Raw genomic sequence first — 19,943 nt, 5'->3', positions numbered from 1 at the left:
TTTTGATTCATATATGATTTTATGTATAGGGGTTATTTTGTTTAATTTGATAAATGTTAAAGTGGGGCCCATTCAGTTGGGTCATCCTGATTGTTCATCTGGTGGGCCATGTTCTGGATTGTTTGTGCATCAAAAATCTCACCTCATTGGATTATCCTAACCATTTGATTAGTGGGCTTCAGGCCCAGTTTGGATTGCAAGGAATTTTCTCAAAAGGTTTTAAAAGGAAAAAGTTTTCCAGAATTTTCTGCTTTTCCATTGTTTGATTACATATGAAAAATAATAATTTGAACCAATGCGGTTCAAGTTTTATTTAGGGGGCATTCAATTTATGATGACACCCTTCTAAATGAGCCATAACCATATCATTTCTCTCCAAATGATGGACAGAATAAAAGTTCACAAAGAATTTTATTTTTTTTTCCTGCCAGAAATATCTTTCTTGCAATCCAAACAAGGTCTCAATAGATATGGAGAGTTGTGTAATTTTCAATGAAACACTTACTCACAATTTGGAAATTCTCTGTTTGGATTGCAGGAAAAACGTTTCTTGAGGAAAAAAATTTCTAAGGATTTTTTTTTTACAATTTAGAGCCCTTGTAAATAAAACCTGAAAGACCCTGGTTAAAGTCACTTTTTTCATATGTAACCGAAAAATGTAAAAACATTAAATTTTGGAGAAGTTTTTCTTTTCTTAACTTCCCTAGAAAATTCTTGCAATCCAAACAGAACCTGGAAAATATTGGCTACGGCGGGGGAGATAGTGGAAAATATTTGCTACGGTGGGCCCACTAGATGAATGGCCTAGAATTGATCCACATGAGATTTCAATCAATCAAAAGTGGGGTCCACATAAAGGTCATGAAAGCATGCCTCATTGATTCATCCCTCATAGTTGGATCAATTCTCTTTTCACTGTTGCATGAAATTGAAATCCTGATTTTTGTTTTTTTTAGAAGCAGAAGAAAATGGAAGCGAAAAAAGAAGAAAGAGAGAGAGAGGGAAAAGAAAAGAAATAGAGGAAATGAAGGAAACTATGGTGGGGGAAATTGTGTTGAGAGTCCACGTGCATTGCAAAGATTGCCAAGGGAATGTGAAGAGATACTTAAGAGGACTCGAAGGTTAGGCGTTCTTGGTTTTTTTGAATTTTAATTGGGCCCGCCAAATGATGGGCCCACAATACAAAGAAACTTGCCAACTAAACGATTCTAGCCGTCCATTTATGATCCACACTAGATGGATTAATCTGTGTCTTTCCATTGGTGCAAGTAATGGGTTCCATCGCCTAACATGTAGGTAGTTATCGATGTTAGGGATGGGTCCAACTACTTATACCAATGTTAAGTGAAGGATATTTGCTTCTCTAGAGTGTGTATGTGTGTGTGCCTCTAGATCCCACCCACCATTCATTTGACATGGTTTGTTTTGTATTAAAATGTAGTCGACCCTACTCAAGCATTTCTTGTACTTGGTCTACATGCTCCTCCTCTTTCTCAAATTTCATATCCTTGGCTTTTGAATTGTTTAAAAACTCAGTTAATCGATCTTCAACTTGTTCTAGTTGTTTCTCTTTTACTTTGGTCAAGTTCTTGAATGAGTACGAGTGTTGCCGTGTGCATCCCTTGTCCGATCGGCATCCGACGTTGCTCCATTAGTGTAGGGTCATTTGTCTCATTAGTTTACTTGCATAAGTAGGGTAGGTTGGTCATTTTGGTAGTCTTTCATGTCCTTCTATTTCATTTCCCTTTATTATAGGTAGTTTGGTTAGGGAAATGTTTTCAGCACTACTGTATTTTGTTGAGGGCACTCCTCACTCTATTAAAAGAATGTTATGGTCCGCACCATAGGATGATTCAAACCCTCCATTAAATGGGCCACATCCCAAATAGGTTGTGCACCAAAAATTATTTCCATAGGTTGATCCTAACCCTCCGATCTATAGAGGGTTAGGATCAACCTTCTAGCATTCAGATCCGAGGGTGAGAATGAACCTATAGAAATGATTTTTGGGACCCAACCTATTTAGGCTGTGGCCCAACTAATGGACGGTTTGGATCATCATATGGTGTGGGCCATACCGTACTTCTAATAAAGTGAGAAGTGCCCTCATCAAAATACAGTAGTGCTGATAACATTTTCCTCTGGTTATTTTACTCTTTGTTGTTTGGCTTTGATGTCATTTCAACATGGGTATGGGTACTTTAGTCATTCCAGTAATTGGAGAGCCTATGAAAGACCATTTCCAACCAAATATAACTAGACCTTTATTCGAAATTGGAATTAGAGTTCCCGTTGTAGCTAGATCTAGATCCTCTGGCTTATCAAATTTAATGAAAATCCTTTGGCTTGTCAGAAATAATGAAAATTTGATGCATCAACTATTGAGTGGCCCGAGTCGACTCCCTTTAACCGTGACTGAGTGAGTCCTAAGTTTTGAAACAATGGGTCTATGCTTCAGGTGTGGAAGACATGCTAACAGATTACAGAACGTTGGTTGTGGTGATGAAGGGTGAAACTGACTATCTATTGAAGGTTGCGGAGAGAATTATGATGAAGTGCCAGGGAGAGGTGGTGATTATATCTCTGTCACGGAAAGGCTCGAAACCAACATCCAAAGATTCAAAGAAGAAAGAGAGAAAATTAAGAAAAGGCGAAAAAGAGAGAGAATGAACAACTAAGAGTTCATAGTAAACTCGGAGCTAAAATAAGAAGAAGAAGAAGGGACAAGGAAACAAGCAAAAGGAGGCTTAGAGCAAGTTATGTTGTGAACTTCAATATGAATATAAGTAGGGTGCTCGATGCTTTGTTGTGTTGTTAGGGTTTGCACTATTCTCATTAAAAATATTGATCGGTTTAGGAGGAATTGAAATGTTGAGGCTGCTATAAGAAGTATGTACTTAAATTACATTTTCTCATGGCATTGATATTGACAGTTCATGTATGATTTTATGTGTAGGGGTTATTTCTTGTTAAATTTGCTAAATGTATAAGTGGGGCCCATTCACTTCTTGGTCATCCTGACTGTTCATCCGGTGGGCCATTTTTTGGCTTGTTTCTGCATCAAAAATCTCATCTCATTGGATGATCCTAACCATTTGATTAGTGGGCTTCTCTTTAGGCCCTGTTTGGATTGCAAGAATATTCTAAAAAAGTTTCAAAAGGAAATATTTTTCCCAGAATTTCTTTTTTTTCCTTTGTTTGATTACATATGAAACAAAATGATGGTTAGAGTTTTATTTAGAAGGGCAGCAGTTAGTTTATGATGATATCCTTCTAAATGAACCATAACCATGTCATTTTCCTCTAAATCATGGACAGAATAAAAATTTTCAAAGAACTTTTCTTATGCTAGAAATATTTTCCTGCAATAAAAACAGGACAGGACCCATTTGGATTGCGGGAAAAAAAATTCCTTGGGAAAAAAACTCTTCATAGGATTTCTTTTTCTTCAATTTAGAGGGAACTGAAAATTTTTAGGGATACCCTTATAAGGAGAAATTATATGGTGCCCGAGCGGGTGGTACGATAAAAGTACCACCCTTGATGTTTGATCTACTGTTGTCGGATGAAATATCAAGGGTGGTACTGCCCGCACGGGACTTGACGTGCGGGCAACACATAAAAACCCCATTATAAGTTAAAGTTCCATATAAATAAAACTTGAATTATGGCGGTTCAACTCGCTTTTTTCATATTTAATCAAACTATTGTTTAAAAATTTTGAAAAGTTTTTCCCTTCCAATTTTTTATAGAACATTCCTGCAATCCAAAAATAGTCTGCAAGGTGGACCCCACTAGATGAATGACTTGAAATTGATCCAGGATAGGGCCAAAACTAAGCGAGAGATTTCGATTGATCAAAAGTGGGGCCCACATAAAGGCTATGCAGGCGTGCCTCACTAAATCATCCCTCGTAGTTGGATCAATCCTCTTTTCACTGTTGTCTGATTTCCTTTCTTTCAGGAAGCAGAAGAAAATTGAATTGAAAAAAAGGAGAATTAGAAAGAGAGGTAAGAGAAAAAGAAGAGGAAATGAAGGAAAATCTGTAGGGGGAAATTATGCTGAGAGTCTACGTGCATTGTGAAGACTGCCCAAGGAAGGTGAAGAGATACTTGAGAGGACTCAAAGGTTAGGAGTTCATGACTTGTTTGAATTGTTTTTTGGGGCCCGCCAAATGATGGACCCACAATACAAACAAACTTGCTAGCCAAACGATCCTAGCCGTCCATTTACGATCAACACCTGAAGGATTATCTTGTGCCTTTTCATTAGCGCAATAAATGGGTCCCATCGCTTAATGTCGATAGTTATTTCAATTTTAGTGATAGCTCCCACTACTTCCACCCATGTTAAGTGAAGGATATTTGCATCTCTAATGTGTGTTTGCCTGACCGCATTAACATCAAGCATAGCAGGGCTACAATACAGTGGGTCCCACCCTCATTTGATCTGAACCATTCATTTAATGTGGGTTGTTTTGTATCAAAATGTAGTTTGCCGTACTCGAGCATTCCTCTCATTTAATTTGATCTATATGTTCCTTCTTTTCTACCCAAATTTCATATACAAATGTAGGGTTTGGTTTTTGAATTGTTTAAAAACTCCCTTAATCAAACTTCAACTTGTTCGAGTTGACTCCCTTTTACTTGGAAGTTGGAACTAGCCAATGGCGGAGCCAAGATTTATACATAAGGGGGGGAAGGTTATACATAAGGCTGGCCCAATTGAGTTGGGCCTATTAAGGAGTTTGGCCCAACTCAACAGGCAGCTGCCCCCTTATGCTACATGTAGCTCCGCCCCTGGAACTAGCTCAAGTCTTTCCTTACCAAGTCTATGAAAAATTATTTTCACTTGCCAGAGTTAATGAAAAATTAGCTTATCAATCATTGAATCGCCCGAGTTGACTCCCTTTAACCATGATTGAGTTATTATCTGAGTCCAAGTTTTGAAAGAAGGGATTTATGTTTCATTTCAGGTGTGGAAGAAGTGCTTACAGATTGCAAGTCGATGGTGGTGGTGATGAAGGGCGAAACTTACTATTTGTCAAAGGTTGTCAAGAGGATTAAGTGGAAGAGTCATAAAGAGGTTGAGCTTCGCTCTCTATCGCCGAAAGTCTCAAAACCACCATTAAAAAATGCAAAGAAGGAAGAGGAAAATGAGGAAGGAGAATCGAAAGAGAATGAACAAGTAAGAATTAATGGAGCTAAAAAAAAGGAAAAAGAAGAAAGGACAAGGAAAGAAACAAAAGGAGCATCAAAACAAGTTTTGCTATGATCTTTAACATGATTATAAGTAGGATGGTAGATACTTTGTTGTGTTCTTAGGATTTATACTGTTCACTTTAAAATTATCGATCTGTTTAGGCGGATAATCCTAGCAATTAAAATAGAGAGTGTAATGTTTTGTTGGTATTGTTTACTGAGGAGTTCTAGACTGAAGGGAGCCCTTACAAAAAAGAGGTGAAAGGGCTCTCCTATTGCCAAAAAGGAATTCAAACATGATGGTGTTGTGCAGCCAATGGGGGAGCCCTTTCACCTCTTTTTTGCAAGGGCTCCTTTCAGTCTAGACTTCCTCTTGTTTACTAATGTAAGTATGGCCCAATATAATCTAACTATGTAAACAGTAACTATCTCAAAGGAAGAACATAATTAGCAAAATGCCGTTTAAAATGTGAACCAGTGTTGTTGGGTCAAAGTGGATTTTGTTCTATGGGGCCCACCATTTATTACCTGGGGTCCATCACCTTTCTACCATTAAAAACGGTGCATATTTAGACAAAGTGGGTTGATATTGCCACCCTAGATTAGGCATCCTCACCTTAATAATAAAGCGTTTTAACAAAATGAGTAGTGCCGTTAACAAAAAAGAGTAAATGAGTAGTAGTTTGAACCCGACGTGAATCGAACACGCAACCTTCTGATCTGGAGTCAGACGCGCTACCATTGCGCCACGGATCCATTTATTGATTTTCTCTATCCATAAAATCTATATTTTCTTAACAAAGGTAATCTCAACCGTCCATTAGAAAATATACGTGATAAACGTGATATGTACTGATCTCTATGGGATAGCAAGTCTGTCATGATTTTGATAGTAGGGCCCACTATCTCCACGCAAATCCATGTATGGATGGGGCCACCACCATTTTACACAATGTTTTGATAGGGTGGGTCCCGCCATTTCCACCCGAATCCATGAATCAGGTGGGGCCCATTTTATGGGGTGGGTCCCACGATCTTTTCACCCAAGTTCATGCCTAAGGTGGAGCTCCTCATTTTACACATCATGTTGGATGGGGTTTCTTCCAACTATTAAATACCTTATAAATTTATATTTATCTATCTATAACCATTAAATATCCTATACAAATTAATAAGGGAAATGATATTTACGCCCCTTTTATCACCAGGACACCCATTTGCCAGTGTACTTTGCAATCAAAGCCAGTGGATTTTCTGACATAAAGTACATTAGCTCCCTTTTGGCCATTGATACACTGACGCTGGGTGTCCTGGTGATCAAAAGGGGCGTAAATATCACTTCCCATTAATAAGAGTGTTTGGTAATTTTGCAGAAGAGTGTCCAAGAGCAATGCAACACCCAAAACAAAATTGATGGCAACCGACGGCTATAAACTCTTGAAACCCTCATCCTTTGTGTCCACACCGTCTCTGAGAGATTTGTTGCAGATTTCTGCAGTCTTGTAGGTAAGAACTTGAAATTTCTTCATAGAATTGAGTCGCTTCATCTTCTTAGTGCCTTGATTTTGTTATCCTTTTGTGAATTTTTTCTGGGTTTTTGGTGAATTATTGTCTTTCTTTTACACATCGTTTTTCAATTGGGTATTTGGGAAGATTTAGGTACAAGACCTAAGGTTTTAGTCTTGGGGTTTATTGATGTCTGACCCATGTTTTTTTTTTTAATTTCTATTGTTTTTGTTGTAGGATGAAGTTTAATTTGATATATTGTTGATCTGACAGGATATAAGCATGAACATTTCTTGGATCTTGATCGTTCTGATTAATATTATTTAGAAGAGTTTTTCTATAAAGGATAATCAAAACAGTGAGGAATGCCCATGTTTCTTCAGTTTTGTATTTTATTTTATTTTTGGTTTTCTGATTCATTGCAAGTTTAGAACTTGATTTTTGTGCTTCTGAGTAACCTATTTATTTTATGTTGTTAATTGATTAACCTTGTTTTTTCTTTCTCTGACTGACATCATGCGTACCGCCCTGGCGTTATTTTGGTGTTCTTGGACACCAGTCAATGGTAGTATTTTCTCTTTTATTTTTCATTTAAATACTGAATGGTATGAATTTTGTGGACTTTAGTTATTGTCATGTCCTGGGTTTCTGATGCCTAGGTCACATTCTTAGTGTTTAATTCCTTGGATGAGTTTTTTTTTTGTGGGTTTAGTAATTGGCACCATTTTTTTTTTAAAATGTGAAGTTCTGACATGGTTGTATTTTAGGCCTTCTCCATGGATTCAAGAAATGGATCAGACGCTCCTCAGGAAACAATAGGTGCTGAATTTAAATCCTTCTTTGATTCGGCTCCGCCTCTAAGAGATCGTTTGGATGTCTCCAAGAAAGTGAAGGAATTTATTAATCAGAATGTGCAATCGTCAGGCAAGTAGGCAATTATATATATATATATATATATATAATGGGATAATCTTATTAAATTTATTGATTTAATATGTATCAACAAGTATTTGGTCACTCGTCTTTTAAAATTCTTTGCCTGTCTCATTTTTTATTAGCTCATGGTGGGTGCTCGTGATTGCAGGATTTTTCTGGAATAGTTTGGAAAAGGAAAAATTTTCTACTTTATTTATACATGAAAAAAGAGAACTTGAGCCAAGCCTATTCAATTTTTGTTCAGAGGGACCATCAATTTCTTATGACATCCCTCTAAATTAACTATAATCATATTATTTCCCTCTAAATTGTGGAAAGATAAAAAATTTAGAGAAACAAAATCCCGTCAGAAATGTTGTTCTTGCAATCCAAATAGGGCGTAATTGTTTTGAGATTTTATCAGGGAAGGGGAGACCTATTGGGGTTGTTTGCGTGACATCTGGCGGTACCACTGTTCCTCTGGAACAACGTTGTGTAAGATATCTTGATAACTTTAGCTCGGGCCACAGAGGAGCGGCATCTACAGAGTACATTTTCTTTACTTCTTATTAGATATTCCTGTGAGCCTTTTGGAAATGGCTTGCAACAAAGTTAATTGATGGTGAATCTTGCAGGTATTTTGTGAAGGCAGGATATGCAGTTATCTTTCTCCATCGACGGTGAAATGCTAATCCATATTGTGTTCGTTGTGTGTTAAAAGGTTACTTGATGTGAGGGAATTTTTTTAGTACCGGTCACTGTCATTTATTAATCATAATGCTTTGTATCTATAGGGGAACATGCCAGCCTTATTGTAGTTTGCTTCCTGATGAATCATTGCTTGAGTGTTTTGAGCTTGCAGAGGATTCAAATATTCAAGGTTTGTAGATTTTACTAATTATGCATTAATTCTTTAAACAGTATTATCATTCAGAAGTAAATGTGAGTGCTGACCTTCTTCTGAATCCTCATGCTTTATTGACATTCATGATGGGTACCTTAAATTCATAGATGATGAAAAAACTGTTGTAGCAAACATCTTAAAAAATGATATGGTAACTGAGAGTAAGATTGATGGGAGAAACCAACAACGAGACTGTGCCATGTGTGCAGAAAAAATCACCTTTTTGTGATTTTCTCAAACAAAAGGACTGGCTGTACTTCACTTGTATTGTAGTGGCAACAACCCATTTGTTCGGTCTCCTGCTCGGTTGCAAAACTGGTTTCCCTAGCTTTACTCTTATCCAAATGGAAAGTAGGCTTGGGATGGCTTTTGTGAATTTCTTGTTTTTTATTTTTTCTTTCTTGTGAATGCTAGCGGATTTAAATTGTTTTTTTTTTTTTGACGAAATTTAAATTTTATTGTATTCATGCCATTTATTGCTTTGTTTGTTGGGTCTATGTAACCTGAGTTGGCAACGCAGAATTACTAACATGTACAAACTTCCATAGGAGATATGTTTGTTATACAAAAAATACTATGAGCAAATTTATAAGTATAAAAAACTAAAACATCCATAGATTTGTAGAAATGGATCAAAGTACAAAAGGTTATCAATGCATGAAAACAGGAAAAAAAAAAAAAAAAACAGAAATTACAGTTGTCTGAATAACCATGTTGATGTGTATTTAACACGATAACTTACAAAATATGGTGTGTCATTGTTAAATAGGGTTGGATCATGTATGTTATTTTGATTCCATATAATTTGCGTACTCCAAATTTTACATTCATATAGAGTAAAACATATGTTTCCTGTCTTTAAACGTCTGAGATTGTCTATTTGGACATATGTACTCTATGAAAAAAAGTTTCCATACATTTTGTTCTTTTTTATTTCTGTTTTTTAGATTGTAGTTGTCTGAATAACCATGTTGATGTGTATTTAACAAGGTAATTTACAAAATATGGTGTGTCATTGTTAAATAGGGTTGGATCATGTATGTATTTTGATTCCATATAATTTGTATACTCCAAATTTTACATTCATATAGAGTAAAACAAATGTTTCCTGTCTTTAAACGTCCGAGATTGTTGATTTGGACATATGTACTCTATGAAAAAAAGTTTCAATACATTTTGTTTTTTTTTATTTCTGCTTCTTAGATCAGCATTTTCTTCTACATCTTTTTTCATTCGTAAAGGTTTTAGATTTTCTTCTACTTACTATTGTTCTCATCGTTCTCCATGTGTACTTGTCCATGATTCTAATTGGACTTTGTCTGGGATCGCAGTGCGCCAGCAACACGCCGAGACATTGAAAAGGGCTATTGGATATCATCATGCTGTATGGGCCACTACATTGATATTCTTTATCTTTAGCTCTATAGTTTTATTTCATTTTAAGACTTTTTTAGCTCTTAAATTCTTTAGTTCTTTGGACTTAAATTGTTTCTTGGAAGAGTGAGTAACCACGGGGATTTCTTCTACTGCAGGCAGTGAAAGAAGGTCTCTTGCTGAAACTTCCATTTACCACTATTTTCGAGTACCTTCAGGTTTGTAAAACTTTACTCATGCTGCAACTTATAAGTTATGTCACAAATATCATTCTTGGGAATTTCTCGGCAAGGGAAAATCTCGGGATATGTTAATCTTTTTTATTTTTTCGGGTTTGTATCGGGAAAAACGATAAATAAAAATAGTTTAAAAAAAAATTAAATAAAAAAAATTAAATAAAATAAAAAAAAAATAAAAAATATATATATATATATATATATATATGAGGAAAGTGTTTCTACACACTTGTGTAGGTAAGTTACCTACACACTAGCTAAAAATACAGTGGGGGCCCACATTGTTTGGGTGATCCAAACCATTCATTTGAATGGTCCTCACATAGATAGGGTGTCCACGACAAATCAGCAATATATATATATTTAGAGAAAACGGTTCCTACACATATGTGTAGATAAGTTATCTACACACTAGCTTAAAATACAGTGGGGGCCACATTATTTGGGTGATCCAAACCATTCAGTTTTAAGGCCCTCACATAGATAGGGTGTCCACAAAAAATCAGATCCATAGGATCATCCTAACCATTCGAACTGTGGAGGCAAAAAATGGACTAATTTGTAAAGGTTTAAAGACATCCATTTTACCTCCACAAATCGTAGGGTTGGGATGATCCTATGGATCTGATTTTTTGTAGACACCCTATCTATGTGATGGCCTTTAAAATGGATGGCTTGGATCACCCATACAATGTGGGCCCCCACTATATTTTAAGCTAGTGTGTAGAGAACTCTCTACACATATGTGTAGGAACCGTTTTCTCATATATTATATATATATATATATATATATATATATATATATATATATATATATGAGCAATGATAGATAGAAGGGAGCCCTTGCATAAAGAGCTGCAAAAGGGCCTTTCATTGGATCCACGTCATTTTCAGTTACATTTTAAAATCAATTGAAAAAGTAAAAGCAGTTACATTTGATGACGTGGATCCAATCAAGAGCCCTTTTGCGGCTCTTTATGCAAGGGCTCCCTTGTATCTATCATTCCTTATATATATATATATATATATATATATATATATATATATATATAGAGAGAGAGAGAGAGAGAGAGAGAGAGAGAGAGAGAGCGGTTCCTACACACTTGTGTAGATAAGTTATCTACACACTAGGTTAAAATACAATGGGGGCCCACATTATTTGGGGATCCAAACCATTCATTTTTAAGGCCCTCACATAGATAGGGTGTCCTCAAAAAATCAGATCCATAGGATCATCCTACCCATTCGAACTATGGAGGCAAAAAATTGACTAATTGGTGAAGGTTTAAAGACATCCATTTTACCTCTACAAATCGTAGCGTTGGGATGATCCTATGGATCTGATTTTTTGTGGACACCCTATCTATGTGAGGGCCCATCAAATGAATGCTTTGGATCACCCAAACAATGTGGGCCCCCACTGTATTTTAAGCTAGTGTGTAGATAACTTATGTACACTTGTGTGTAGAAACCATTTTCTCATATATATATATATATATATATATATATATATATATATATATATATATATGAGGAAAGTGTTGAGCTCACCAAACTTTTGGTGAGCTTAAGCGCCCAATCACATTGGGGCCTACTTTGTTAGGATGATCCAAAGCATTCATTTGAAAGGCCATTGCATAGATGGGGTGTGTACCAAAAATCAGCTCCATAGGATCATCCTAACCCATCCATTTGTGGAGGTCAAAATGGACAGACATTATTTGTCCACAAATCTGCCCATTTTTGTCCCCCACAAATGGAGGGGTTAGGATGATCCTATGGAGCTGATTTTTGGTACACACCCTATCTATGATAGGGCCTTGCAAATGAATGGTTTGGATCACCACAGAAAATGTGGGACCCATGTGATTGGGGCGCTTAAGCTCACCAACACTCTCCTCTCTCTCTCTCTCTCTCTCTCTCTCTCTCTCTTTCTCTCTCTCTCTCTCTCTCTCTCTCTCTCTCTCTTTCTCTCTCTCTCTCTATATATATATATATATTCAAAAAAATATAAAAAAATATTCGTAAAAATATCGTGATACTATCGCAGCAAATTAAAATATTGCTATATTTTGTAATTATTGGGATTATTTCAGGATTTTGTCATTTAATCAAAATATCACGATAAAATCGCTATATTTTGAAAATATTGGAGATGTTTGTGACATAGGTTATAAGTAGGCTCTTGTTTACAATCCGGTGTCAATGTCACAATTTGATTGCGTTATGATTCATCATATTCCCTTTCCATTAAGTTTTTTGTGTTGTTCTTTTCAATCATAGCCTCCCTCTTTACTAATTTTTAGCCTGATGATTCATGATGATAGAAATTTAAGTCCTAAATTTACAGGTGATCCTTGCCTAGTTGTACTAAATATTAATCCTCTTGAATTCTTGAACATTTTTCTAGCAGACCTAATCAAAAGTTTGTTTTTGTAATGACTTTTTAGTTATGCTCTTTAGCCCTGACATGCATGGATGATCCTACAGTCCCTGGAGCGGCACCTAATGTTAGCTCACTCATTCTGCTATAGAACCCCATAGTATCTTTCCACTTACCCAAAGAGCCTACACTAACTCTTACCAGTTATCACCACCTCCTATAAGCATCCGAAGTGTATTTTACTAAATTGGATGAAAATCAGAGGTTAAAACATCTCCAGAACTATGGAAGGAAAGATTTGCTTGCAATACATTTTCCTGATTATTTATTATGTTACATCATCTAAACCTAGAAGGCATCTATCTACCAGTTATATATCTTGATCTAGTTCTTGCTGATTTTCAAGGCTCTGCTCCCATTCCGATGGTGTTCAGATAGTTCAGTTGCACACTATGTAGGCCCTTTTAGATGTGGGCGGGCGGGCGAGTGGGTGTGTGTGTTGGGGGGGGGGGGGGGGGGGGGTATTACTAATAGACTAATAGTGAGGGAAACTAACATATCTGGGACATCATATAGGCTAAATGATTCCTTGTATTTAGGTTTCTATTAGATGTGCTTTACTTTGTATTGACAGCAAGGTATGCAGGTCTTTTCTGTAAAAACTAGTATGAATTTGGTTACAAATGTCACTATCTGAGAGTTTTTTTGGGTATGCTATTAATATGAAAGCATAACTTCTAAGGGTAAAAAGGGAAGACATTTGGTTGCATCCAAATGGAGCGAGGAAAGAGAAGATGCTCTCAGGCTAGATCGACTTCCTCCCCTCTGCCTCCTTGGGGTGGGAAAGGAGTATCTTTAGGGAGACCCCAACATGTCCAAGATAAAAGACTTGGGGCATGGTTTTGCTTCCCTTGTCAATACCTAAACTATAAATGGCGGGTTGATTGTCGCTGGTGTCATTCGACCAGATCATCATCAAAATGGATTCCTCGATCTTCTAGGGCACAATCTAAGGATGATGAAAATAACCATTGGCTTGACTCGGGTACAATTTATCGCAACAAAAACTCAGCGGCTCCAACTTTATCTATCTCCGGTAAGGAAGTAGATGTGCGATTAGGTTCCCTCATATCCTGCTTGATCGGGAAAAAGAAAAACCATAATGAGAGTTTGCAGGGTCTGTGGAAATGGGCACAAGTGTCCTGGGAACTCCCGTCGTTGCATTGCCCTTCTTTACTGGCAAAGGACGATGTTCTTTTTATGTTTGACTCAGAATTGCAGGCCTCACAAATCCTTGATAAGGGATCTGCAGCCTTGAACACACATCTTCTCTCCCTATCACCATGGAAAAAGGAATTTATTTAAGGAGAGGAGGCCCTTTGGGTTCGTTTTTATGGCATCCCTCTACATGCCTAGGCTATTTCTACGATGTAGGCATTAAGGGGGCCTCTTTGGTAAGGTTGTAGAAACTAAGATGGAGGGCAATCATCAGAACTGTATGACTTTCGTTTCGGCTAAGATTCTAGCCCCTCGCTGGCTCTTCCCTAATTTTGGTGTAAAGCTCAAAAATTTTGACCAGTACTATCCCATTGGGGTTGAGCTCTCGAAGGAAACCCCTGAATCAGCCATCCAGGAATCAGGTTCCTCCTTAGCGGTGGATCGGCCTCCGGCGATCTCAAGGCCCTTGCCTGATGAGCCGTTAGGCCCCATTGGGATTTCAAATTCAAATTCAAATTTCCTTGTTGGGGGGCCTGAGATTGAGCCGTTAGCTATTCCCGAAAAAGGCATGATGGGACCTGCACAGAGGAATGAGGATTACTTGGGTCTGTTGGTGAGTCCTAAGAAACCTATGCCTCACATTAGGCGGAAGCATGCTCCATTTGCCAGGAAGAATTTCGCCAATCGTGCCCCTGGTGGTTCTTACAATGATTCAATCTTCCCAGTCAGGGGTTTAAGTTCGCAAGAATATTATTATGAATAAAATAAGCACTTTCTTGGGCTCCACACCGGGTGTAAAGAAGAAATTTAGCAGATTGTTTTGGCTCCTAAAATTCTATTCTAGGCCTCATAGGCTTGGATCTATCTATAACTAAATCCATAGCTGGGGTTCCCGGGGTTGAAAACGACTATGATAATTAATAGTAGTTGGATGTAGTGATTTATTTTCATTGGTAGCTAGGGAGGCGTATTGTCAGACTCAAAGCACTTTTCTCTAGGAGCGGAGGTTCCAAGGCTCTATAGTCTTTGGTTTTGCTATTAAAAGGTCCTCTCTATCTAGTTTTGAAGAAAGGATCACTATCGAAATAGGAATGGCTTCCCTCGAGGACTCGGGAAGACCAGCTTCCCTAAATACTCAGCTCTCCCTCTCTCTTTTGTTTTGGGATTTCGCTAGGGATTTGGGGTTCGGATTATGGGTTGGATGGAGACACAATCAGCTCCTCATTAAGGCAGTGGGTTGCTGTATGGTGGTGGATGGTCTGGTTATCAGCGACCCTCTGGGAGTCCTGATCCTAATTCCCGGAGTTGTATATCTGCTAGAGTCTCAGATTCAACATAGCATGGATGAATCTCTTTCGGTTTGGATGGCTTGTCTAGATCACCAAATTAAATGACTATCTAAATGGTGATGACAAGTCTGTTTTGAGGATAGCCTTGCATGAGAGGCCCCAAATATGGCACTTTTCGTTGGATTCGAGATTTTGGAGGCCTTGGGATAGTGCTATGGTTTTTTTGGGCGAGGGGTGAAGGCTCCCTGGGCTGTGATCCTAGATAGTAGGGAAGTAACCTAGTTACTCGGCAGGTCTGGAATGTATGGAAGGTGGTCCTTACTATAGCGGAAGAATTAGTAGATTTTCTCCTTTGGTTTTATCTGGTCCTCTAGTCCCCAATGTATCTTTAGTATCAATAAAATTGTCATCTTTCAAAAAAATAAAAATGAAAGCATAACTTCTGAACTTCACTAGATGTCGGAACTTCAAAGTCCCATCCTAAAATTGTAGTTATCAGCTGTCATTGCTGCAATTTTTAGACCTATACCAATACATGGGGCTCCCATATCATTTCATGGGGGGCATTTCCATTTCTATTTTTATCTTTTAATGGTTTTGGCACACTCATCTCCTTGTTATATGTGGGTGTGCACATCATTTTCGTATTGTTTTCCTTGAATTTGATGCATCAATTTGACCAGATGCCCAAGCCATTGTTTTTCTGATTGTGCAAAATTTTCCTCCTTATCACAGTTTTATGTTTCCCTTTTTAGGGTTTTTGCAACTTTGCATGAATCTCCCAGACATCTTTAAATAATAATTTTATATATCAATAAAATATTCCCACTCACAGCAATGAAAGTTGTTCATTTTGTTTTGGTTTTTTTTTTTTTTTTTTTGACAAAATTTTTAGGTTTCATTTTGTTGTCAGCAGATTCTACAGATTGTTGCAATATCAATGAGAGATCTTGGGTCACGTGGGATGTTTTATCTTGCTGCCGCAGTATCTGACTTCTATGTTCCTTGGGAGAGCATGGTAATAATGTTATATCTACTTTCCATCTTGACTGTAATAGAAACGAGCTTATCTGTTAATTTTGATAGTGGCAGGTTTTAATGCAAAATACAAAGTTCCTTGTATAATTTTGTGGAACTTGGTAGTAGTTTCTGGTTGAGAACATTATGATTAGATGCCGTACCAGGTTCATAGTATAATTATGCTAGTTTTGGTGATTTACATTGTTGTTGATTTTCCTGAAGCCATGAAAATAACCTTGTTTTTGGAGACTAACCATAAATACCAAGTTACTTTTCAGAATAATGAATATATCCCTTCTGACTTGCTGCACAAGTAGATTACAGAGACTTCCATTTCCCATCCCCAAATGGACAAAATATAATGTATCTCAGATTTTCGAACATTGCTATTTTTTCTCTCGAAATGTTGGGCTTTCTGTGAGTGTTTTCACGCATCCTAGGTTCGTTTCTGTTCAAACTGGAAACCATGACGCATCTCGATCTAGTTAGTCTCATCCATAGATGTAAACAAGGATTATAGATAATAGAAACTACTACCTCTTTTCCTTTGACATATGATCAGGATCCTTCATGCCTTTCGTAAAGGGCAAAAACCTCTTTCTGCTCACGCTTTTTGAAGTAGGATTCATATGAAAAAAATGTTGTTGGAAGGTTTGTCTCTTAATAAAAGGTAGATAGAACCGATTCTGTCCTTTGCCGCGATGGGTTGGAACGTTTCTTAAACCTTTTAGGTTGAGGTTTCTAGGATTGGTACAGGCAATTCTAAAAAAAAAAAAAGGTAGAGAGATTTTCGGTTGGAGGGTCAGTTCATTCCATGAAAAATGAAAAAGGTTAAAAATGCAAGTCTTTCATATGATAATGCAAGTTTGGACACCTTGGACTCATTGAGGTACATTTTGAAGTGTTATAGCCTTCGCAAGATAAAATGTGTAGCCTTAATCAGTTCTATAGTTTTGTTGCCTGTTTGAATATTCATTTTCATATTTGTGTGATATATAACAGAGGGCAAGCCTTAGCGCAACAGTAAGGTTGCTCCATTGTGACCTTGTGGTCACGGGTTCGAGTAACGGACACAGCCTCTCTGCAAAGCAGGGGTAAGGCTGCGTACATCTAGCCCTCCCCAGACCCCGCAATGGCGGGATCCTTGTGCACTGGGCCGCCCTTTTGTGTGTGTGTGATATATAACCCATGTGATCAAGTTGGCTGAGAAGCATTTAACTAGGGTGGCTAAGGTTAACATTGATTTATTAGGAAGTGAATTGGTGAAACTTAATTTATTTAGCTGGTTTTACAACAGTGCCTTGTTAACGAGCACAAAATTATGCAGGCAGAACACAAGATCCAGTCTGCAACTGGACCTCTAGATATGCGACTTGCCCCAGTGCCAAAAATGCTCTCTGTGCTGAGGGAAGTATGGGCTCCCACCGCCTTTTGCATTTCATTCAAGGTGTGTCATCATCATACTCTGCTATAATCTAGAGACATGTATATGTTATGCTTGAACTGCATATAGATTTGGTGAAGGAGAATTTGCTCAGTTTAATATGACGTTAAGATTTTTTTTTCTTTTGAAAGGTGAAAAATTTATTAATAATGAAAAATCTATTACATCAAATGGATAAGGTGTCCCACTAGAGTAATAGTCTTTACATCATACCACATTACAAGATTACCCACCAACAGTCAAGAGGAGAGATTGTGATAACCTCTAGGCATTCCCCAATTCCAAAGATGCTCCAACTGGACAATGACTATCTCATCTCTATCAGCTCCATCTTTAGCTAATTTGTCGGCTTCTCCATTGGCTGACCGACAAATATGCTGAAATTTCGGTCATAAGGAAGCAACAAGATCTCTAATTTCCGCCACAACGCCCGCAATCGCCCAGGGGCCTATGGCCTTGTTGGTGGCCCAATATATAACATTGGACGAGTCACCTTCTATTATTAATTGGCCACCACCATGATTTGCAAACCACCACAATCTCCATTGTAGTGCACGAGCTTCCACTTCATTTGAGTCGCAAGTCCGTAGTATGAAACTAGAGCAGTTCTCCTTGGGAGTCCCTGATCCACCAATCCCCGCCCGACCTGGGTTCCCTTTGGAGAAATTTCTGTATGCTTGCCTGGAACTAAGAAACTAAAGAAAATAACACAGGAAATCGTATGGGTGCATCTACTAATTATTGTACATCTTCTTGAAATAATTAAATAAGGAAATCTCAGTTCTTGAAAGATATCGATATTCAGAAGATGTCATTCCACCACTCCAAAAGAACACCTACAAATATTGGGGTTGATTGATTTAACCTAGCAATGATAAAGTTCAGAGTATTTTCTTCACAAGGTTTTTAACTTCAGAAATGAAGAGTGGTTTTTTTCTTATATCAGCTCCAATGGTTATTTTTGCTTTAGCAATAGTATGTCAGTTATGAACTATGCCCCACAATTAAAGAAGCTACTGGTGGTTTAAGAAATAAAAGAAACACTATCAAAGGGATATAAGAATACTTCAAAAGTTAGAAATATATTTCTGAAACCTAATTTTTTGTTACATTCATCTAATTCTCACCTTTATCCAAATGTTGTTTATGAGAGTACTGAGAAATTGACTCTACTTGTCTTCTCAGCTGGAGACAGATCAGAAGATTCTATTGAAGAAAGCGAGCATGGCTCTGACAAAGTACAACATGCATGTGGTTGTAGCCAATGAGCTCTCTACACGTAAAGAGGAAGTTATAGTAGTTACAAGGAATGGAGAGATTACTGTACATAGAGAAAACCAGCTTGAGGAGGTGGAGAAACCACTTATCGACCTTCTAGTAAAGAAACATGTGGCGTACATTGAACAATCCAGGCATGAAAGTTCTAAGTGAGCAGCCATAGGTAAGACAGTAAATGTATTTTTAGGATACTTAAAAAAGTTCCCAACAAGTCTTCATCATTCTAAACTTTACACATAAAAAGATTTTGTGGGTCATCTCTCATGACTCCCACAAATCACTTTTTGCTTGCTTCCAACAAACAAAATGATTTTGTATGAGAAGATGATTCTCAAGAATAGTACATTCTTCTTCAAATAATTGCAAAATTTATTTTCAGAAGATTTGGATCTCTCTTTTTATTTCCTTTTGATCTTTCTAGTAGTTCATAAAATGTGTATAAAACCCTTTGGTTTCCTGTCTGCAATGTTACATTTGATCATGAATAAGTTGATAAGAGTCGAGAGCCTCAATATAGCATGTCATTAAAGTTGCCACCTTCCATATTGTGGGTAAGGAAATTCTCCTTCCACACCATAGGAGGCTCTATTGGACACTCTTCTACGGATGTTCTTATTGCAAGACAATGACATTTCTCCTTGGATTTGCCATCAAACATGAGGTGTAAAATGATGGGCTCCATCCTGTGTATTGGCTTGGTTGGAGATCGTGGAACCCACCCCACCAAAACATGAGGTAAAGGGTGGGCCCCACTCGAACCAGGAGTTTTAGTGGAGTTGGTGGGACCCATCTTATTAAAACATGGTGTGAAATGGTGGATTCCCACCCTATGCAGGGATTTGGGTGGAGATGGGCCGTGCCATATGAAGTGTAAAATGGTTGTGGGCCGTGCCATATACATCGGTTTTGGCTGTGATGGTGGGCCGTACCATATATAAAACATGGCGTGTAAAATGGTAGGGCCCACCCATACTATGCCTGGTGTAAAATGATGGGTCTCACTTTATCAGAACATGTGTTGTAGAATGACAGCCACACCCATGCCATGCATGAGGTGTAAAAATGATTCACTATAAGCCATGTTTGGATTGCAAGAAAAATATTTCTGATATAAAAAAAATTGGGATTTTTTCTTTCTTTCTACAATTTAGAGGTAAATGATATTACTGTGGTTA

At 37.6% G+C, this 19,943-nt stretch overlaps 1 protein-coding gene and 1 non-coding gene across 4 annotated transcripts; one reads left to right on the top strand and one right to left on the bottom strand.

Moving 5' to 3' along the window:
* Positions 1 to 5,885: 5,885 nt before the first annotated feature.
* On the bottom strand, positions 5,886 to 5,957 carry TRNAW-CCA (transfer RNA tryptophan (anticodon CCA)). The gene has a single exon. It is a non-coding gene; the product is annotated as a tRNA-Trp (tRNA).
* A 594-nt stretch (positions 5,958 to 6,551) lies between these two features.
* LOC143889594 (phosphopantothenate--cysteine ligase 2-like) lies at positions 6,552 to 19,149 on the top strand. 3 transcript variants are annotated; one of them, XM_077393857.1, is made up of 11 exons: positions 6,571 to 6,707; positions 6,981 to 7,272; positions 7,475 to 7,631; positions 8,047 to 8,170; positions 8,258 to 8,302; positions 8,417 to 8,502; positions 9,858 to 9,910; positions 10,059 to 10,118; positions 15,922 to 16,044; positions 17,374 to 17,493; positions 18,676 to 19,149. In XM_077393857.1, exons 2-11 carry the CDS (start codon positions 7,270 to 7,272, stop codon positions 18,919 to 18,921), a joined length of 1,017 nt encoding a protein of 338 aa, XP_077249972.1. In that variant the 5' UTR covers positions 6,571 to 6,707; positions 6,981 to 7,269; the 3' UTR covers positions 18,922 to 19,149. The 3 variants fall into 3 exon arrangements, with proteins under 3 accessions (XP_077249973.1, XP_077249972.1, XP_077249974.1); XM_077393859.1 differs by having other exon boundaries at positions 6,573 to 6,707; positions 15,943 to 16,044; XM_077393858.1 differs by lacking the exon at positions 6,981 to 7,272 and having other exon boundaries at positions 6,552 to 6,707.
* Positions 19,150 to 19,943: the final 794 nt, after the last annotated feature.

This window comes from Tasmannia lanceolata, unplaced genomic scaffold, assembly GCF_043159265.1.
Source record: "Tasmannia lanceolata isolate RefF3 unplaced genomic scaffold, GAP_Taslan_0.1 ptg000013l, whole genome shotgun sequence".
Lineage (NCBI taxonomy): Eukaryota > Viridiplantae > Streptophyta > Magnoliopsida > Canellales > Winteraceae > Tasmannia > Tasmannia lanceolata.
Note: the sequence above shows the minus strand (reverse complement) of the source record. Positions and strands in the feature narration are given on the sequence as shown.